Source organism: Neoarius graeffei, chromosome 5, assembly GCF_027579695.1.
Source record: "Neoarius graeffei isolate fNeoGra1 chromosome 5, fNeoGra1.pri, whole genome shotgun sequence".
In the NCBI taxonomy this organism is placed as follows: domain Eukaryota; kingdom Metazoa; phylum Chordata; class Actinopteri; order Siluriformes; family Ariidae; genus Neoarius; species Neoarius graeffei.
The window spans coordinates 57,274,121-57,295,125 of record NC_083573.1 but is presented as its reverse complement, the minus strand read 5'-3'; the positions used below and the strand labels follow the sequence as shown (position 1 = coordinate 57,295,125).

Below are 21,005 nucleotides of genomic sequence, written 5' to 3'. Positions count from 1 at the left end.
ACATTTATTTATTTATATATATATATATATATATATATATATATATATATATATATATATATATAAACATATATTTTTTTCTACATCGTGAAGAGATGACATGTTTTCACTTAATGAACTGCTTTAAGAGATCATTAAACTGACTTCATTTTAATTTTGCCTAAAAACCACAGTGTCTTTCAAGTGTTATATGTGTGAGTTTATGATACTGATTGTGGCCTAAATAATGGATGTGGGTGCAGTGAGAGAGTAAGCTGTTATCTGATATGTGAACAGACTGCCAGCATGTCTACAGGCTGTGTGAGGTCACTCTCAGAGACAGCCGAGCACAGACTCAACAAGCAGGAGCATCCCTGTAAGTATCCCTCAATCTCACTCTCTTACTTTCCCTTTGTGTATGTGTGTGTTTCCCTTTGTCTGGCTTTATTACTCAGTATTTTAGGAGAAAACAGAGCATTCTGGGGTCGATGCTAAAACAGGATGATGTATCAGTTGGGTACAACAAAGGACGTGACAGATGGCGCTCTGGTTCTCACACACAAACCCTTGTCTTTGGGTGTGGAGGGAGTGTTTGTCGAGTTTCAGTATACTGTCCTAAAGCACCCTCAATGTGTCCCTATAGATGAGGACACTGAGATGGACAGTCAGAAGCTCAGAAGCTCAGAGGACAATCAGCAAGAAGAACTGGGACAAAAGAAACCACGCAGGAAAGACACGCCTGTACTCAACTCCCCTCCTCTCATACCAGGTGGATGTCCATTTACTACTTCTCATGATTCCAATTTTTTTTTTAAATCTTCGTCAATCTCTTACAGAATTGTAATAAAGGTTCTGTTTTTGATGGTTCTTTGTTCACCAGGGGTAAGGTTAATGAAAGGGGAAACACGTCTGATTCACTTGGAAGATGAAGAAAAGGAGACAAAGAAATAGCTGGATTTATAGACTTTGAAAGTGTTGCTGTTACTACCATTTGCTCTGTGTGCGTGTTAAAGTCTGAGACATTTCTGTGGTTAATTTGACGTTTCACATGTTTACAAATTTCTGCAAACTTATTTTGTTGAACAGTTTTGTTTTATTCTGAATATTGTAACAAAAAACATATCTGGTGGCCTACATATATGTCTGGTTCATACATTAAATATTATTATCATGGCTTTGTGAATATTGCAATGATGTAAAGAGTGTGTGGACTCTGCTGCTTAGTGGTGTGTCACCTCCCACGTCGAAGAGATATACACTGCAGATGCATGGCTTTGCTCCGGGCATCAGTGAGCTTGCTCTCTGCTCCTTTCTCTCGGGGCAGTGGGTAGGAACTGGCACAATAGCTGGGCTTCTTAGTGAAGCGGATCAGATACCTCGTCCTCTCGCCTGCAAGACAAAAGAGTCAGCCGTTAGTTTAAAGAGAGCCATGGTATTGATCAGATTTTCTGTCTTTCCATGTGTTAAGATACAGATCTTAGATGCAGGAATGTAGCTAAATAAAAACACAGAGTCATCGTCTGAGCCCTTTGAGTTTAGATTTATTGGCACAACAGTGCAATAATGGAGCATCTGAAACAAACAGCATTGCACCACCATGTGTCTCTCTTGGTTTGTGATTATTTCCCTCATTTGAAATAAAAAAAGAAAGAAAAAATTTGAACAGGACATTACTGTTGAGCTTAAATATGTCAAACTTGCAAAGGATACATATAATTAGGTCATTTTATGGCTTATGCTTTGGGAAAGGTGCACAAAACTGAGCATAAAAACAAACAAACAAACAAACAAACAAACAAACAAAAATACCTACATATGATGAAAACAAATTTGCATGGTTTCTGATGCAATACATAAGACAACCTGCAGGGGACAGCACTGAGCTGTAAAACTTTCTCTTAATTAACCAAATCTGATCCTGGCAATCTGAGTTCACATTTTATTTGTATCACTAAGTATTATTATTATTATTATTATTATTATTATTACACCTCTACTCACTTTATCAGTACAAATTCCAAAGAAGTGAATTGACCAGACAATGCCATGACAGAAACATAGAGGTTGACAGACACTACGTTACAACTGATCTAAACACCTGGCAGTTTGCTATTATAAAGCAGCAAAACTAAAAACAAATTTATTAAGGCAATATTTCACTGTACCATATTTACTGCTGTATTCTACTGAGAATTTTTCACTGCACACAGCATGTCACAGCGGATTCCTGATGAGGTGAGTGATTAGTAAGCAAACACAAACATATATTTCACATGCTTTGCAGTTAACAGGTTTATCTGTTATCTCAGCCCTGAGGGCAACAGTACTCACAAAGTGACCTTTACTGTCAAAAGAAAATATAATTACAACAGCCATTTGGATTGTATCAGCAACACTAGGCATGTGTTTACAGTATTGTGAAAAAGTCTTGCAGGCATTCTTTACTTTCTATTGATTTTATGTCCTCTGCATCAGTGTGCAAGTAGAAAAGACCAAAAATGCATGTTTGAGGGAAAATGTTTGTGTTATTAAAGAAAGCAGGATTTTTAACCAACAGACCACTTTTCGGGGTGGGGGAATCACATCAGAAGATTCTCCTGTCCCAGAAGAAAATGAAACAGGCAAAGTCTACAAAAGAGCCACGGCAAGTTCTCCATCATGCTTGAACAAGCCATTTTCCTTAGAAAATTGCATGAGCTAAGTGAATTGATTCTGTTTATAAATAGCAAAAAACTGGTCAAATATCTGAGGTTTTTTTTTTCCTGTTTAGTGTTTAATTTCATATGCAATTTTAAAACTGGGGTTATTTTGAAAGCATCACAGACCTTCTTTCCATGTGCCTCAGACTTTTGTACAGTACTGTTGGCAGCAGGTTTTAATGCTGTGCCCAGCTCTGCATCAGCCTTCTGAGCTTGCTGGTGACAGGATATGAGGAAAAATGAATTCACTCACAATTAATACCAGCACAACCATGAAGAACAATTTGATGCAAGTATGCTTACTACATTGCTTAAAACAGTACGTTTACAGATGGTCACAGGTGATGTTGGTCACTGCTTTGATGCATGATTGCCTGCTTTTCACTGAACGCTACACAAACAGAAAATAGACTAAATATTTGTCTCATAACACACAGTTGATACAAATGATGATTGGCATACAAGGACTGACAATTAGCATACAATCTTGTGGAAAAAAAAAAAAACAACCTTTCCACGAGGAACTGAAAATAAACCCCTGATTCTACAGTGAGGTTTTGAAGTATCACACATCAGTGATACAAAAAAAATGAATTTAAGGCAACAATTATTGTTAAGCATAATAAACCTCATAAAAACAACTTGCACAGTATCTCGTGACTCATTTTCTTCTCTAATGGGTTGTGTTAAGGGACAAAGAATTAATCTACAAAATAAATCTTTTCTCTCTTTGGTAAAGGCAGCAATAACATTTTACACAGTGAGTTTGTTGACTATTTAACATCCACCACCAAACAGTCCAAAAAAAAAAAGCCTAATAAATTTAAAAGATGCTCTTTATTATTTCTAGTGGGATTCTACTTGAATCTTGATGTGCAGCACAGCATGTATATGCTTTTGATTACATTCACCTTTATCACAAGCAGTTTGAAAACTGTTCCTAATAGACAATATCCTTCATATGTTATCTGGTAAAAAACAAACAAACAAACAAACAAACAAACAAAAAACCCTGGTTAGTAGGGAACGTTAGAATATTCAATTTAAAATACAAAATACATGAACTCACAGAATCATTATGGCTTGGGAATAACTATCTAAGAGAAGCTGTGGTGGCTCATATACTTAAGCGTTAAATTAAGTGCATTAAAGGAAGTGGCATGATTTTTTTTTCCATTTGTAAGATAAAACAGTCAGAGAAAAGCTGGAGAAGCAACTCCAGACATATGAAAAATCCCTCCTATAATACACTTGAATCAAAATAACATGGTTAACCTAAAATGATGCCGACCTTCCACATTTTAATAAGTCTAATATTCACTGCTGATTACAGTGATCAGTCTTCTGACTGTATCTGTACACAACTGGTTATAAATAATATTTTCTGATTTATATACAGTAAAATATATACAGAGTGTTTGAAAAATCCAACTGATTGTTCAGATCAGAAAGTACATGTACTATTTTACACGTTCTGATCAACTGAAATGTTTAACAGTGAGGCAGAGAACAGTGTTGTATCTAAGATGGCATTGCAGCTTGTACAGCGTCTCGAGTAACAAACTTCTTCCCATACTGGAGAAATGGATGCATGACCACAAATTTGGTCATTAGGTTATGAGGTTAGACTGCCCTGTTTATATATTAAAATATATTTTCTTTTTTTTCATTTTTATGTTCACAAGAATAGATTGTACTACATAAATCTATATTATTTTGGCAAAAAACAAACCAAATGGCATCGAACAGATTTATACATTTGTAGTCTTTCACACTGATCTTATTACAGTTTAAGCACTTCGAACTGATTTACGGGCAAAAAAAAAAAAAAAGATGAACATAAAATAGGTCCTATGACAAAAGTGACATTATACAGAGAAAATCTAAAGTTTCATCAGACAAACAGATGTCACATCAATCAGCAAACATGTGCAGTAAAAAAAAAGGAGTTAACAACAACAACAACAACAATGCACATTTACTGAATACTGCTATTGTCAACTGAGAGCTAGTGAAGTCCTGACCAGCATATTTTACAGGACACAATGCATATCAACCAGATAGCTGCGTACAGAGAATAACAACAAAACAAATTTAAGCAGACATTCTTCAGCTTGTTTTATTTAGCTCTGGGTTCTATCGCAGGAAGAGCATTCCAGTGGGAAACGGAGCCCAGTTTGGCTGGCTGTGTGTCAGTTCTAGGCTGTGTGTATGCCTGTCCACATCTCTGGGAATATCTGGACAGCTCTGCAACATGTGCAGCTTTATAGGCTCGACAGTCAGCTGTGTGTGTGTGTGTGTGTGTGTGTGTGTGTGTGTGTGTGTGTACACGTGCGTACATCATCTCTAGGGAGAGCTCAGCTGGGGAGAATACCACAGTGGCCATACTGCCATATGCTCCCTTCTGGCTCCAGCGCTAACAGACTCTCCGTACTTCTATGGCAGCACCCACTGGCCTAATATGACCCTGTATAGGGTTAACTCTAGGCCAAGGTCTCCATGCTGCACCCCTATTGGGGTCTCACAGCAATATCAAGCCAGTCATAAAAGCATATCAGTAAAAGCAGGAGAGAATTAGGCAACAAAAAGGAAATTATAAAAGTAAAAAAAAAAAAACCTGGAAAGTCTATTCGCAAAAGAAATCCAAGCAAAAAAAGAAAAGAAAAGAAAAATCCTCAGTTCTATAAATATCAAAGCAGACACGAGATGGTGCCATTGTGCAGGAGTGAGAGTGTTGCTCAGCAGATGGAGTCCTTGTTGAGAAATGAAAGAGTAGTTAGTGTGCATCAGGTGTGGAGGCAGCTGCAGCACTGGCTACTAGGGAGTTGGCTGAACTTTCATGAGTGCTGTGCTCCTCGTCTGCATCTGTAGAAAAGAGGAGATATATGGCACATTTAATGGCACGGGTGCCTTCTCCTGAGCTGGCGGGTGAAGAAATAGGATGGAATGACAGGATTGTTATTAGGAGGCTGTACATATCTGAGACATGATGGCAGGAACCCATACAGCTAGACTGACAAACTCAAAATGATTGCATTTTATATTACTGTGAGCTTACACTATTGATCACCACAGGAAATGGATCCTGCTGTTCTGCAGATGATGCTGATGATAATCATGATGATGATGATGATGATGCACTAAACTGTGGAATTTCAATGAACAGCCCCAGAATTTATATACAGTGCCTTGCAGAAGTATTCATCCTGCTTGGTGTTTGTCTTATTTTGTTGCATTACAAGCTGAAATTAAAATGGATTTTTTGGGGGTTAGCACCATTTGATTTACACAACATGCCTACCACTTTAAAGGTGCACATTGTTTTTTTTTTATTGTGACACAAACAATAATTAAAATGAAAAAAACATAAATCTGGAGTGTGCATAAGTAATCCCCCCAAAAGTCAATACTTTATAGAGCCACCTTTTGCTACAATTACAGCTGCAAATCTCTTGGGGTATGTCTCTATTAGCTTAGCACATCTGGGATTTTTGCCCATTCCTCAAGGCAAAACTGCTCCAACTCCTTCACGTTGTGTTGGTGTACAGCAATCTTCAAGTTATGCCACAGATTCTCAACTGGATTGAGGTCTGGGCTTTGACTAGGCCCTTCCAAGACATTTAAATGTTTCCCTTTAAACCACTACAGTATAGCTTTAGCAGTATGTTTAGGGTCATTGTCCTGCTGGACTGTGAACCTTCATCCCAGTCTCAAACCTCTGGCTGACTCAAACAGGTTTTCCTCCAGAATTGCCCTGTATTTAATGCCATCCATCTTTCCTTCAGCCTTGACCAGCTTTCCTGTCCCTGCAGATGAAAAATCTCCCCACAGTATGATGCTGCCACCACCATGCTTCATTGTAGGGATGGTGTTCTCAAGGTGTTGGGTTTGCGCCACACATGGCATTTCCCATGATGGCCAAAAAGTTCAATTTTTGTCTCATTTGACCAGAGAATCTTCTTCCATGATAAAGCGGCTAGAGATAATGAGATGAATGAGATGAGATCTTCTTCCATGTGTTTGGGGAGTCTGCCACATGCTGTTGGGCAAACTCCAAATGTGATTTTTTTTAGGCAATGACTTTTTTTTCTGGCCACTCTTCCATAAAGCCCCACTCTGTGGAGTGTATGGCTTAAAGTGGTCCTATGGACAGATACTCCCATCTCCACTGTGGATCTTTGGAGCTCCTTCAGTGTTATCGTTGGTGTCTTTGCTGTATCTCTGATTAATGTCCTCCTTGCCCAGTCTGTGAGTTTTGGTGGGCGGCCTTCTCTTGTCAGGTTTGTAGTGGTGCCATATTCTTTCCATTTTGCTGTAATGGATTTAATGGTGCTCCCTGGGATATTCAAAGTTTGGGATATTTTTTATGACCCAACCCTGATCTACACTTCTCCACAACTTTGTCTCTGACCTGTTTGGAGGCTCCTTGGTTTTCATGTTGCTTGTTTAATAATGTAGCAGAGTCAGGGTCCTTCCAGAACAGGGTGATTTATACAGACATCATGTGACAGATCATGTGACACTTTGATTGCACACAAGTGGATCTTAATCAACTAATTATGTGACTCATGAAGTGAATTGGTTGGACCAGCTCTTATTTAGGGGTTTCATCCAAAAGGGGGTGAATACCTATGCACACTCCAGATTTCTGTTTTTTCATCTTAATTATTGTTTGTGTGACAATAAAAAGAACAATGTGCACCTTTAAAATGGTAGGCATGTTGTGTAAATTAAATGGTGATAACCCCCCAAAAATCCATTTTAATTCCAGCTTGTAATGCAACAAAACAGGACAAACACCAAGGGGGATGAATACTTTTGCAAGGGGCTATATATATAATTTTTTTTTCAAGCATGTAGGTGGAAGAGAGATGGCCAAGCTAAACATCACCAACAACAGCATAAAAAGCATTTGCTCTGATAAGACATGCTTTGAGTCTCAGCTGAAATATCTAAATAGTGGCTATCTCAATGGTTATGAAGAAGTTGCGTCATGTTATGGAGAGTCTGAGTGATTCTGGCTTATGGGTGTGGTAAAATAAATGCTAGTGTTTACCATCGGAGCTCTTTGTGTCACTGTCGTCACTGTCGGGTAAGTCCAGCTCATCCCCTGACATTCAGATAAAAACCAAGTTACTTGTTTATATACTACTTACACCACCTTTGGTGAATTACACCTGTTATTTCTACACCCAAGCAGAGAACACCTCCAACCATGGCAACCATGTTCCATCAGAGCCACCTGAGTCCTGTATTATTCTTTCATGTTATGAAAAGTGAACACCAACAAGTATAAATACATGGCATCAATCCAAAGGGTTTTTTAAATATGTTTTTTAGTCTGAACAAGAGAAATATATTCTGATTAAGTCTGATACTGAAGACACTGAAATGAGATCCAATATGAACTTTTCTACACATACCATTTTGAACTTGCTGGCTATTGTCTGTATCACTGCTGGTGTCCAGCTCTTTTGCATCCACCGGCTCATTCGAAGCCTCTGGTTTTGTTCCATTCACTCCCCCTGGGTCCTTATTGCCCTCCACCTCTTTGGGTTGCTGTTCCGTGGGTTCTTTCTTATCCACTTTGGCCTTGGTGGAGTCTGCAGGCTCTGGTTTTGTTTCCCTCTCTTTGCTGACTTTCTTATGTTCTTTGAATAATGAATCTTTCGTGACTTTGTTTGGTGATTTGTCTTTTGACTCTTTCTCAGTCTTGTCTTTGTCCTGTGTGGTGTCCGTTTTCTCTTCACTTGTGTCCTGAGTCTTATCAGCTTCTTTCTCGTTGGCCTTCTCCTCTACGTGTATAAGAGAACAAACAACATGCAAACCTAGCATTCCCAATTATTTCTTTTTAAGAACAATGTTATACCAGATAATATCTCAATCTCTAAATTAAAACAAATATATCAAAAGGTTAAACCCAGCAAATGTAGGCACCTTTGGCTGCCTGAGTTTTCCACTTCTCTCTGTTTTGATGCACCTCTTCATTCCAGGTGTCCTTGAAACTCTTCAAGTCAACGCTAAGCAGGGAGCAGTTGTGAGCAGTGCTGCCTTCTGAGCCAGTGCTCTTCACATTGGTCCGCTTACCATCAGACGGGATGTTATTCAGGCTGCAAATATATTTTACATTATATATCATGTCCCACACAAAATGAAACATTTCATGATTGTTTTTCTGAAATTTATATTTTTGTTTTAACCAGTGGATATAGTCATGCCTCCTATTGCAGTGGGAGAATCTTCTACATGATTATAACACAACTACTTGATGCCTTCAGGAGCTCTCTCACCCACCCTAATGTAGAAAGCTGTATTATAAACAATGACACATGTCACAGCTGTAAACTGGTTGTTTAAAATTGTTTCTAGTCATCTAATAATGATATAATTTCAAAAATATCTAGAACTGAATTGCTCAACTCTTCCCTGTTTCTGTTAAAGGAAACTGAGGAAGTGGGGTCATGTGGACTGAAGGGGAAGCTCGTCACTGTCTGCACTGCAAATGCAAATTGCTTTGTAGGCAGAGAAATGCTCTTAAATTACAAACTGCTTCTTTAATACAGTTTACTTGGAGGATACAGAGCTGAATGGGAACAGTGGATGAGAGACAAAACAGAAGTTTGCAGATGTTTGTGTGCATGGAATACTGTCAAATTAAAGCAAGGGATGATGATAAGCCTCTTGCACTCCAAACATCCATGTCATATTTAAGCTTCTTTATCCAGTTGAACTACTAGTCACACAAGTCACATACAACAAGGAAGTCAGAGAAGCAAACAGACACTAGTAAAAAAAAAAAAAAGAAAAAGAAAAAGCACTTAATACAGCAGTATTTAAAATACTATGAACTTTGTCAATGTACTTTTTAATATTAAGTACATAAATTTATTAACATATGCTAAAATGTCATCTTAAATGCTAACAAGTATACTTTGATCATATGTACATTATATAAAATGGTATTATTAGTATAATTAATTGTAAATGTATTGCTTGAAAATATACTTTTAGGAAAATTGATTGATATTTGTTTTTAAATGCATTTTTTTGTAAATTCTTGTGTAAAACAAATACTATAATAATGCAATTGTTTTATACAACACACCTTAAGAAACACACACACACACACACACACACACACACACACACACACAATATTAAAATGCTATTTAATTACAAAACTGTAAGCCATTATTTTACAACCCCAATTCACTGTGTAAAGTGTAAGTAAAGACAGAATGTGATAATTTGCAAATCATGGAAACCCTATATTTAATTGAAAATAGTACAAAGACAACATAAATGTTGAATCAGAGAAATTTTATTGTTTTTTGAAAAATATATGCTAATTTTGAATTTGATATCAGCAACACGTTTCAGAAATGTTGGGATGGGGCATGTTTACCACTGTGTTGCATCACCTCTACTTTTAACAACTCTGTAAACGTTTGAGAACTGAAGAGAACAATTGCTGTAGTTTTGAAAGAGAAATGTTGTCCCATTCTTGCCTGATATCCAATTTCAGTTGCTCAACAGTTCGGGGTCTCCTTTGTCATATTTTGTGCATCATGATGCACCAGATGTTTTAAATGGGAGACAGGTCTGGACTGCAGGCAGGTCAGTTTAGCACCCAGACTCTCTTACTACAGAGCCATGCAGTTTTAATATGTGCAGAAAGCAGTTTGGCATTGTCTTTTTGAAAGAAGGAAGGCCTTCCCTAAAAGAGATTTTGTCTGAATGGCAGCATATTGCTCTGAAACGTGTATATATCATTCAGCATTAATGATGCCTTCCCAGATGTACAAGCTACCCATGTCAGGTGCACTAATGCACCCTCATACTATCACTTTTTGAACTGTGCACTGATAAGCCGAATGGTCCCTCTCCTCTTTAGCCTGGAGGACGTGGTGTCCATGATTTCTAAAAAAGAATTACTACTTTTGATTCGTCAAACCTCAGGACAATTTTCCACTTCGCCTCAGTCCATTGTAAAAGAGCTCGGGCCCAGAGAAGGTGGTGTTGTTTCTGGATATTGTTTATATATGGTTTTAACTTGCATTTGTGGATGCAGTAATGAACTGTTTTCACAGATGATGGTTTTCTGAAGTGTTCTTGAGCCCAGACAGTGATTTTCACTACAGACACGTGTCTGCTTTTAATGCAGTGTCTCCTGAGGGCCTGAAGATCACAGGCATCCAATGTCAGTTTTCAGCCTTGTCTCATACATACAGAGATTTCTCCAGATTCTCTGAATCTTTTAATGATATTATGTAACATAGATGATGTGATCCCCAAATTCATTGCAATTTTACATTGAGGAACGTTATTCTTAAATTGTTGCCCTGTGTGACCTTCACATTCTGTGTTCTGTGTCTTTCACAGAACGGTGAACCCCTCCCCATCTTTACTTCTGAGAGACTCCACCTCTCTGGGATGCTTTTTTTTTATACCCAATCATGTTACTGACCTGTTGCCAATTAGCCAAAATTATGGTGGTTTTTTTTTTTTAGCATTACACAAATTTTTCAGACTGTTGTTGCCCCGTCTCAACTTTTTTGAAACATGTTGCTGACATCAAATTCAAAATAAGCATATATTTTTCAATAAACAATAACATTTCCCAGTTTCAACATTTGATATGTTGTCTTTGTACTATTTTCAATAAAATATAGGGTTTCCATGTTTTGCAAATCTTCACATTCTGTTTTTATTTATGTTTTACATAGTGTTTTTTTTTTTTTTTGACAATGTGAATGGTCAATCAATTATCAACGTATTAGGATGCCTTTGCCTATTTGTTCAAGCCCAAGGACTGAAGACTTGCCTGACTCAAGGGGTTGATTTTGGTACTTCTGTTACCCAGATGAGCGATTGTCTGGGTAGCAAAATGGAGCTGATGAAGCGAGATGAATGCAGGGAGAATTAGAAGCTGAAGAAAGATATTTCTGGGAAGAATTAAGGGGAGAAGACAGCGTCAGAATGTAGAGGGAGAATAAGAGGAGAGGAAGCTTGGATGTCGTGAGAAATGTATACAGAAGGAAGAAAAAGCAGAGATGAGTACAGGTGGGATAATTAGGGCTGCTCCTTAGCATGCTGTGGCCTTGTCAGGGAGGCGATGTAATTATGCTGTGAAAAGTGATTCCTTGTTCACTGTTTAAGATGTTGTTGGGTCTTTCATTCAAATATTGCAAGGCATGCTGTTTTTTTTTCCTTCTTAAATCTTAGTTGATATTTCAATTAAATTTAACTGAACATACATGAGAACTGAACATGCAAGTCATCCTGTTCAAAATGATGATGTCACTGACATGATTATAGGTTTATCAGTGCAGTGGAATTGTCTCACGGTGGACATATTGGTGTGGTGGCATCATTTTACTGATAGAGGTTCCGTGTTGTTTACCTTTCACAGAATTGAGGTAAAGTGAAAAACAAACAAAAAACAAAACAAAACATCATTTGCTTGTAGATTTGCTTGCCCCTTTAAACTTTCAGTGGTGGCTGAGCTGGGAAATCAGGGACAGCAAGACTGGAGCAAGGAAGTAGGAAAATGCACCAGAGCTAGCACGTTTAGAGAGCATGGCTGCCTGACTGGGTGTGTAAAGATGCACTAGGGTTTCAAAGAGAGAATGACGCAAATGCCAAAATATCTTCAACTGATGTATTAGTTTCCAAAGTAAGCCAGAAAAACTGAATGGAATCTGGAAGTGTCGCTAGTGGGGAGGAAAAAAACAAAAACACAAACAAACAAACAAACAAACAAAAAACCAGAAATGGCAATTTCACCTCTGGAAATTTAAATTCAGGCATGGTCTTTCTTCCAAAATTCAGTTATGTTTTTATAATGCATACTGTTTTTCATAACCATTGATAGATGTACGAATGCTATCTGTATTTAAAAAACATATTATTGCCCCAGGAGTGTTTTTATTTGTCTCCAGGGACAGGCAATAAAATGTAATAAAATTGTCCTTGTCTATCCTCCTTAAAGTGCCATTCCACCATTGGATGTATTCTTTGGCATAAAATACAATATATTTTATGACAACATGACTAGACAGAGAAATCTTTTAGCTTCAAAATGATATATCAAACATAATTTTTTGACAACGACAAGTATATTAATTTTGCGACCAAAGTCACCTACCCTTTTAATTTCCGCGCGGTAGTGAAACGTGATGTCATCAGCAGGTTCCCCTTCTTGTGTACCACATCACGTGTGACGTGGCACAGATTATCAGCAATGGCGGATAGAACACGATTTCCACTTGTCGATTGCTGTGCCGATATTCACCATCGACCGTCTCCTTTGGGCATCACTTGCTATTTTCCTTCGCTTCTTTTCCGAAGCTGACAATCGTGTTCTATCCGCCATTGCTGATAATCTGTGCCACGTCACACGTGACGTGGTACACAAGAAGGGGAACCTGCTGATGACATCACGTTTCACTACCGCGTGGAAATTAAAAGGGTAGGTGACTTTGGTCGCAAAATTAATATACTTGTCGTTGTCAAAAAATTATGTTTGATATATCATTTTGAAGCTAAAAGATTTCTCTGTCTAGTCATGTTGTCATAAAATATATTGTATTTTATGCCAAAAAAATACATCCAATGGTGGAATGGCACTTTAAGTCTTTACCTAAGTCCATGTACCCCTTGATTGCTCCTTCATAGAACCATAATGGTTTACTGCCAAGCATACAGTATATTCTTATGCTGTAGGTAAATGCATCCTAATAAAATGTGCTGAAAATAAAAAATTTAAAAGTGGTTCTTTGAACATTGAAGCCTATGATATTTGTAGTACTGAATACCTTAATAGTGTTTTACACTGGCAGCTTTTCATGGTATGTGTGTATATGTGCACATGAAAGTGAATGAAAAATGAACTTGCACTCAGCATGGGGTATGTGTGATGATTAATAACTCCTCTGGATAAATCCAGACAAGAACAGTAACATCCTTAATTATGTATGACAGTTCAGCTCCTCAGCCCACTAATGCACAAGTACAGGTGCTGACCTTCTGTACGAATGCACTTACACATTTACTACATTTTAGCCCTACACTAGTGACTGAAGAGAAGTCTTTATTACCACTTGTCAAACAGGACCACATAAAGCTTAAACATGCATCAGGGTACTGTTTATTAGTCCATATTCATTTTTTCCAGTGCATTCAACACATTAGTTCAGTGGGTGTAATGGACAAATTATTTAGTTTTATATGCAACAAAACTAGCTCACCTGGAGCGTCTGAAGCTGGCCAGCCCTGAGCGTGATGCCTCGTCGATGAGTGGAGTCACTATTTTCTCTGCCATGTCTGACAGCACAGTGAATGTGGGCTCCACAATGAAATCAATAAAGCCTGAAGGTTAGAGAAACACAAATACATGATCCAGATTCCAGTTGTTATTGCATCACACAGGAAAGAGGAGTGGACACACAACCCACACTCACCAATCTGAGACTGGGGCACCATGGTGGACTTGCGATCACAAAGAGGAGAGAAAGCAAGGCCCAGTTCTGCTTCTTTATCCCCCTGGAATATACACCATTCATTTTGTCACTATGAAGTTATGCTCAGAGACCATGATTATAATAAATGGGACATTTGGACAAATAGAGGAATTCTGGATAAATAAGAAAAAACTTGGTGGGTATTTTTTTGTATTCCAGTGCAGTATAGAGATTATAGCTCCAGAAATGATTTGTCTTATTACATCTAGGAATGTGGACTGCTTTGTTCTTGTCTTTGGATTCATAATTAGGTTCAAAGATTAGGAGAGCAAACACTTGACAGAAGGTACATTAGTTATTAATTATGCCCAACAGAAACCAAAGTGCAACAAATGAAAAAGAAGAGCAAAGAGAACAATTTAGTTTTCTTGCTTCAGAGAGCAGGCAAGAAAACACAAGCAGGCCAGCATAATGCAAGTTGTCAAAAAGAAGGAAAAGGTTTGTAAATTGGTGAAATGAAACAACCACTTTATTTATGAATGACCTAGCATATACAAGGACAAGTTGCTGAGGTTAGGGTATTTGTGGGAAAAAAAAATGCATTTCTTATTTAGATTTTAACATCATTGCAGCCTTACAGAAAATTGGAATGACACTTGGGGGTATTACTTGTAGGAATCGCAAATGAAACTGGCAACTTAGCCAAAAAAGTAAAACATATACACTCTAAAATACAAAACGGAAACTGATATCAGATTGATATGTCACATGGCTAGTGTGGTGTGAATTGGATTGAATCTGCCAGGATAAATATTCCAGGTAAATAGTATCACAGACACGATTATTCAAGTTTGAGATAGAGGGCCTCCTGTTCCTATTTTAGCTCTTTTTTCTTTCTTAGTTCAGAATGTGCATTTTTGTCCAGGAAAAATCCTTTGCCATTCATGTGTAGGCAAACGTTTAGGTGCAAGTCCTAACCTCATAAAGGATTTTAGTGAAAGAACTATTCACGGCATACTGTCACTTATCTTCAGGCAAATGGTGTGAGGTTGGCAGGTTTAAGAGGAAAAAAATGTACTGAAAACAACTTGTTAAGCATATTGATTTCTTGCTTTCAGCATTTCTATTATATATGGTGTTTGCTATTATTCGTGGTTTCAGCTAGCCTCAGTAGATCTTGAAATATATCCTTGATGGATACAGGGGCCCCAATATAACACACACACACACACACACACACACACACACACACACACACACACACACACAATTTCAGCATGGTTGTATTATCAGAATGAAAATTTTAAAGGAATGCTGAAATAGTTCCAAAAGAACTTTTGATTAATAATTCTCTTTCAAAAAAGGTGGGACGGGGCAACAAAATACTGGAAAATTTGTTAATGCAAAAAAATACAAATTAGGTTAATTGGCAACATGTCAACAACATGATTGGGTAGAAAAAAAAAGAGCATTGCAGAGAGCTTTCTCTCAGAAGTAAAGATAGGGAAGAGTTCACCACTCTGTGAAAGAATGCATGGGCAAATAGCATCACAATTTAAGAATAACATTCCTCAACGTAAAACTCTAAAGAATTCGTGAACACATCATCGACAGTAAATAATATTAAAATATTCAGAAAATCAGGAGAAATCCCAGTACGCAAGGGACAAGGCCAAAATCCCATATTGGATGCCTGTAAATGGCAGGCCCTCAGATGGCACTGCATTAAAAACAGACACAATTATGTCATGTAAATCACTGCATGGGCTCAAGAACACATCTGAGAACCATCGTCCGTGAACACAATTCATCACTGCATCCACAAACGCAAGTTAAAATTCTACCATGCAAAGAAGAAACCACATATAAACAATATCCAGAAACCTTGCCACCTTCTCTGGGCCTGAACTCATTTATGATGGACTGAGGTAAAGTAGAAAACTGTCCTGTGGTCTGACAAATCAAAAATTTTAAATTCTTTTTGTAAATTGTGGACATATGCTGCCATCCAGACGATGTCTTTTTCAAAGAAGACCTTGCTTATTTCAGCAAGACAATGCCAAACTGCATTCTGCACCTATTACAGCGGCATGACTTCGTAGTAAAAGAGTCCGGGTGCTAAACTGGCCTGCCTGCAGTCCAGACCTGTCTCCCACTGAAAACATCTGGTGTACTATGAAACAAAAAATATGGCAAAGGAGATCCAGAACTGCTGAGCAACTGAAATCCACTATCAGGAAAGAATGGGAAAACATTTCACTTTCAAAACTACACTAGTAGTTCTCCTCAGTTCCCAAACATTTACAGAGTGTTGTTAAAAGAAAAGGTGAAGCAATATGCCCCTGTCCCAACTTTTTTGAAACGTGTTGCTGGCATCAAATTCAAAATGACTATATATTTTTCAAACGCCAATAAAATTCTCAGTTTCAACATTTGATATGTTGTCTTTGTCCTATTTTCAATTAAATATAGGGTTTCCATGATTCACAAATCACCACATTTGTTTTTATTTATATTTTACACAACAGCCCAATCTTTTTTATACACTGCAGCATCCTGAAGGCAGGTTAAATCAAAAGCCATGTGCTGTGCTTAAGTACTGAAAGAAAGGATTTCAAATGTAACTATATTACAAAGAGACTGTTTAAAAAAAACATTGCTAAAATATATTAAATTATTAACTTTGGCACATTAGTTAATGGGATTAGAGACAACACAGGTGTCCAAGTGTTCCAACATAGGAAATGTTTTGGTCAGTCACCTCATTAATGGGGGGCAAGGACAAACAAGATGAAGCTAATTTTCCTGGAAGTGAGGAGCTGGTGAATATTAAATAAGAGTAGGATTATACCACAGTGGAAAGGGATTATGATTGCTGAATGGAAATGAGGTTGTATGTGCTCTCTGAATGAGATTAATGCCTTGTTTGCATTGACATTTGGGAATCCTGCAGAATTAGAAGAAAGTCCAGTGCAAAATGTGAGGTTTGGTTTGAATTTTCAATTACGGTTTTAATTAAAACCGTATTTCTAGGGGACTGTGGCAGGTGGAGGTAATTTGTTCCCTTTAGAAAAGTAGAAATAATCCCCTGAATGCCACATCCAAATGGTGCTGGGGACTTTTTCACAGTCCTTGGAGAAAGCCAAAATCCTAGCCAATGAACTCAATAATTGAATAGTTTAGATTTAAGGACATACTAAATCTGTGTACTAAGGGCTCAAGTGCTTCCTGGACAGCTGGACTGCAGTCCATATTTTGAAAATCAGTCTGCATGACCAGGCCCACAGACACAGGCAAACTGGCTAAATCTCAAATCTGTATGCAATAAGCAGAAGCGTAAGTGAGAACTAAGATTATGCTTGCCATCTTGGAACCATAAGTAGGACTGTGTAGCCTAGTTGCTGAATCTTGTGAAATGTCAGGAGTAGAGAAGGAAAGTCATATAACAAGGGTTGAGACCAGCTGTTGGTCAGGGCATCTTGTCCCAGGGTGCTGTCCTGCTCACAACCAGCAATGTGTGCTTGCAAAAAATATTCATCTCTGGATGCAAATGCCACTCCTGTGGACATACTGTATATTGTGAAAGCACTATTGTGCAGCTCTGGATGAACTGGTACTTGAGAGTGAGCCAGGTGAAAAGAGAGCATAGAGAACCCCTTGACCCTGATGGTTATTTACTTGACTGTCACAACAGTGTTTAAATGAACCAGCATATGATGTCATCAGAGAACTGGCAAGAAGAAATTCAGGACCAGACAGACCACCCTGAAAAAACAGATGCTTGATGTATTATGAATTGTGTTCTGAGCCCAGGGGGACATGTCCTCAGTGTTGCTGTGGCATGACCCTGTGGCACCCCAATCCGTGAGGAACGTGCCTCAATTCTTACTATCCTGTGGGACACCACTCCCAACTGGACACTTTCTGTTAGGAACAACCTACAAGTCATGCTTGGGCATGCAATGTAGGACACATTACTGCCTGTGTTGTTTTTGGGTCCAGTTGAAGGGTGATAACCCACTTCAGGAATGTCCATTTTTCTAGTACACCTAGGGGATAACTGATGCAGATCCCATCACCAGTCCAAACATTCTCACCAAATTGTGGTACCATATATGGCAGCCTGGCTAAGTCTGACTGACAAGTGTAATAATATCTGTCGCACATTGGGGCAATAGGGTTACTAGCACATGTAATGCAACAGAAAGTTAAGTGTCACACAGGTTCATGGACTTAAACCAGTCCTGTGGCTGGACAGCTTGAACTAGCATCTGAAAAACAAAGATTTTTCAGGAACCGTTAGGCATAAAATTGACAGAACTGCTGTTTTATGGGGTCTAAGATCAATGACGCTCTATTCCCCAAAAGGGCAGGCAGGTCTTTTAGGCATTGAAGAATGGGACGTTCTGTGAATGTTCAAAGGCTGTGCTGTCTTTGTGCAAGGGTGCAGTGCACAGACCACACCTGGTGAGAAATACGGTATGGCCCCATATTCTGGTCCCACTGCCAGGACTGAGGTATCAGTCAAAATCCCTTACAAGGCAGCTAGCATCTATAGATTGGAAGGACTGTGACACTGACTGCAGGAATGCAAATCTCATAACATATTTATCCACTGTAAGGGTAAACAACCCACATGTTGAGAAAGTGGATGTTTTGTGAAGGTTATTCCCCTCCAATAGAATTTTGAAGGAGTACCACACCAATCATGCAAAGCCACAAGCTCCACCTGCTACTGGGTGACACGGTGGTGTAGTGGTTAGCACCGTCGCCTCACAGCAAGAAGATTCTGGGTTTGAGCCAATGGGGGCCTTTCTGTGTGGAGTTTGCATGTTCTCCTCGTGTCTGCATGGGTTTCCTCCGGGTGCTCCACTTTCCCCCACAGTTCAAAGACATGCAGTTAGGTTAACACGGGGCAGCCATGGCCTGAGGTTGGGCTGAAGTGCCCTTGAGCAATGCATCTAACCCTCAATTAATTACTCCCTGGGTGCTGTAGCATAGCTGCCCACTGCTCTGGGTATATGTACATGCGCTCACTGCTCACTTGTGTATGCATGTGTGTGTTCACTGCTTCAGATGGGTTAAATGCAGAGGAAAAATTTCACTGTGTGCTTGAGTGTACATGTGACAAATAAAGCCTTCTTCTTCTTCTAAGAAGAGAACGTAGAAAAAATGTTGAGGCTGGAACTGACTCTGACTTTGTGTGCCAAGGGAACACCACTGTACTCTGCAACTAACATCAGCCAGATACTTGTCAGAAAATGCCTTAGAAAAAGCAGAGGCAGACACTAAAACAGCAGGGAAAAATAGCTTTACATCATGCTCACCATCTAGAAAATACAAAATTCCTCAGTGAAGGCAGATTATTGGCACTTTGGATAAAAACATTCACCTATATGGGACCCATAAATTTGAAAGTCTTCATACAAGGAATGATGAGTAACTAGTTAGATCTAAGGCTAGTAATACTAACAAGTTTAAGCATTACTAACTTAAAAAAAAATGCAATGATAATAATGCTAGCAAGTGACTAGCTAAAGGCAGGGCAGCAAGTCTAACCAGGGAAAAATCAACTCAAGGATAAATGTGTGCTATGGAACTCTATAGCATTCTACAAGTAATGTCCATTTGACACCGTTATTTAAAACAAAAGCACTCACCAAGGTAGAAAAAAATGAGAGTTGGCCAATTCCAGTATTTGCAGGACAGAACAGAATAACTGTAGTTCCAATCATGGTCACAATCTGTGCTGCAGATATCTAAATACTGTATATGTGTAGTCCAGTATATGCACAGGCAACAAAAATAAATATGATGACCTGTATGGCAGCCATATTTTTGTAAACACTGTCACATGACACTATTTGACACTATTGGAAGATTGGTCTGTGTGCACACATACAAAAATAGGTATCCATGTGTTTTACACTGCCTCCCCCCTCCCCACAAAGCCACTTAAGAAGGATGAACATTTAGTTTCACACACACTGTAGTCTCATCTCATCTCATCATCTCTAGCCGCTTTATCCTTCTACAGGGTCGCAGGCATGCTGGAGCCTATCCCAGTTGACTATGGGCGAGAGGCAGGGTACACCCTGGACAAGTTGCCAGGTTATCGCAGGGCTGACACAGAGACAAACAACCATTCACACTCACATTCACACCTACGGCCAATTTAGAGTCACCAGTTAACCTAACCTGCATGTCTTTGGACTGTGGGGGAAACCGGAGCACCCGGAGGAAACCCACGCGGACACGGGGAGAACATGCAAACTCTGCACAGAAAGGCCCTCGCCGGCCACGGGGCTCGAACCCAGACCTTCATGCTATGAGGCGACAGCGCTAACTACTACACCACCGTGCCGCCCACACTGTAGTCATTAATTGAACTAATGACTTTGGCCCATACTGTAGCAGTGTTATTGGCAAAAGAAATAACCACAGTGCACAGTTCTGTCAAACCTTAATGAAGGTCAGTGGAATGTGTGGCATGTGTAAAGGAGGAAACAAACCTGTCTGAAGAACTCCTCCAACAGAGATGTGGTCCAGTGGTGATGCAAATCCCACTTTTTGGCAGGGTGACTGATGTCCGCAGTGTGCAGTAAGAGTGATAAAGCCTTTGGTTTGTCAATCCTACAGACCACAGCCAGAATGACTCCTCTCAACATTCAGATTGGATTACTTTATTATAAATGGTTCTGTGAAGGGTAACACACTCACGCCTCTGGCTGCTGAAGGAAGTTCTTCATGGCTTTGATCTGCTGGAAGTGACAGGACATGTCTGTGGCCAAAACCATCTCAACTACCAGTGTTCGAAATTCTCTAAAGGCAGAAAGTGAAAAGAAGAGTGAAATGGTAGCTTTTG

At 39.0% G+C, this 21,005-nt stretch overlaps 2 protein-coding genes across 5 annotated transcripts in view; one reads left to right on the top strand and one right to left on the bottom strand.

The window, feature by feature from the left end:
• Positions 1-285: 285 nt before the first annotated feature.
• Positions 286-942, top strand: ppp1r17 (protein phosphatase 1 regulatory subunit 17). The gene is made up of 3 exons (XM_060922132.1): positions 286-355; positions 623-748; positions 860-942. Exons 1-3 carry the CDS (start codon positions 286-288, stop codon positions 928-930), a joined length of 267 nt encoding a protein of 88 aa, XP_060778115.1. The 3' UTR covers positions 931-942.
• A 91-nt stretch (positions 943-1,033) lies between these two features.
• The window catches only part of pde1ca (phosphodiesterase 1C, calmodulin-dependent a), a 117,983-nt gene continuing 98,011 nt past the window's right edge, over positions 1,034-21,005 (bottom strand). Inside the window, exons 10-17 of one of the 4 annotated variants that reach the window (XM_060922128.1) lie at positions 20,861-20,962; positions 20,653-20,773; positions 14,141-14,222; positions 13,928-14,048; positions 8,616-8,788; positions 8,102-8,473; positions 7,735-7,788; positions 1,034-1,368 (exon numbers count right to left, since the gene is read on the bottom strand). In XM_060922128.1, coding sequence (XP_060778111.1) covers positions 1,211-1,368; positions 7,735-7,788; positions 8,102-8,473; positions 8,616-8,788; positions 13,928-14,048; positions 14,141-14,222; positions 20,653-20,773; positions 20,861-20,962 — 1,183 coding nt within the window. In that variant the 3' untranslated portion in view covers positions 1,034-1,210. Of the gene's footprint in view, positions 1,369-4,481; positions 5,544-7,734; positions 7,789-8,101; positions 8,474-8,615; positions 8,789-13,927; positions 14,049-14,140; positions 14,223-20,652; positions 20,774-20,860; positions 20,963-21,005 lie in introns of those variants that run through there. The other 3 variants (XM_060922130.1, XM_060922129.1, XM_060922131.1) reach the window with 3 other exon arrangements.

What these genes read in the sequence shown, in the direction of transcription:
- ppp1r17 (XM_060922132.1), top strand. Translation starts at nt 286, where the DNA reads ATGTCTACAGGCTGTGTGAGGTCACTCTCAGAGACAGCCGAGCACAGA. An exon ending in CAACAAGCAGGAGCATCCCT is followed by an intron (nt 356 to 622) that starts GTAAGTATCCCT and finishes GTGTCCCTATAG; the next exon opens with ATGAGGACACTGAGATGGAC. An exon ending in CTCCCCTCCTCTCATACCAG is followed by an intron (nt 749 to 859) that starts GTGGATGTCCAT and finishes TTTGTTCACCAG; the next exon opens with GGGTAAGGTTAATGAAAGGG.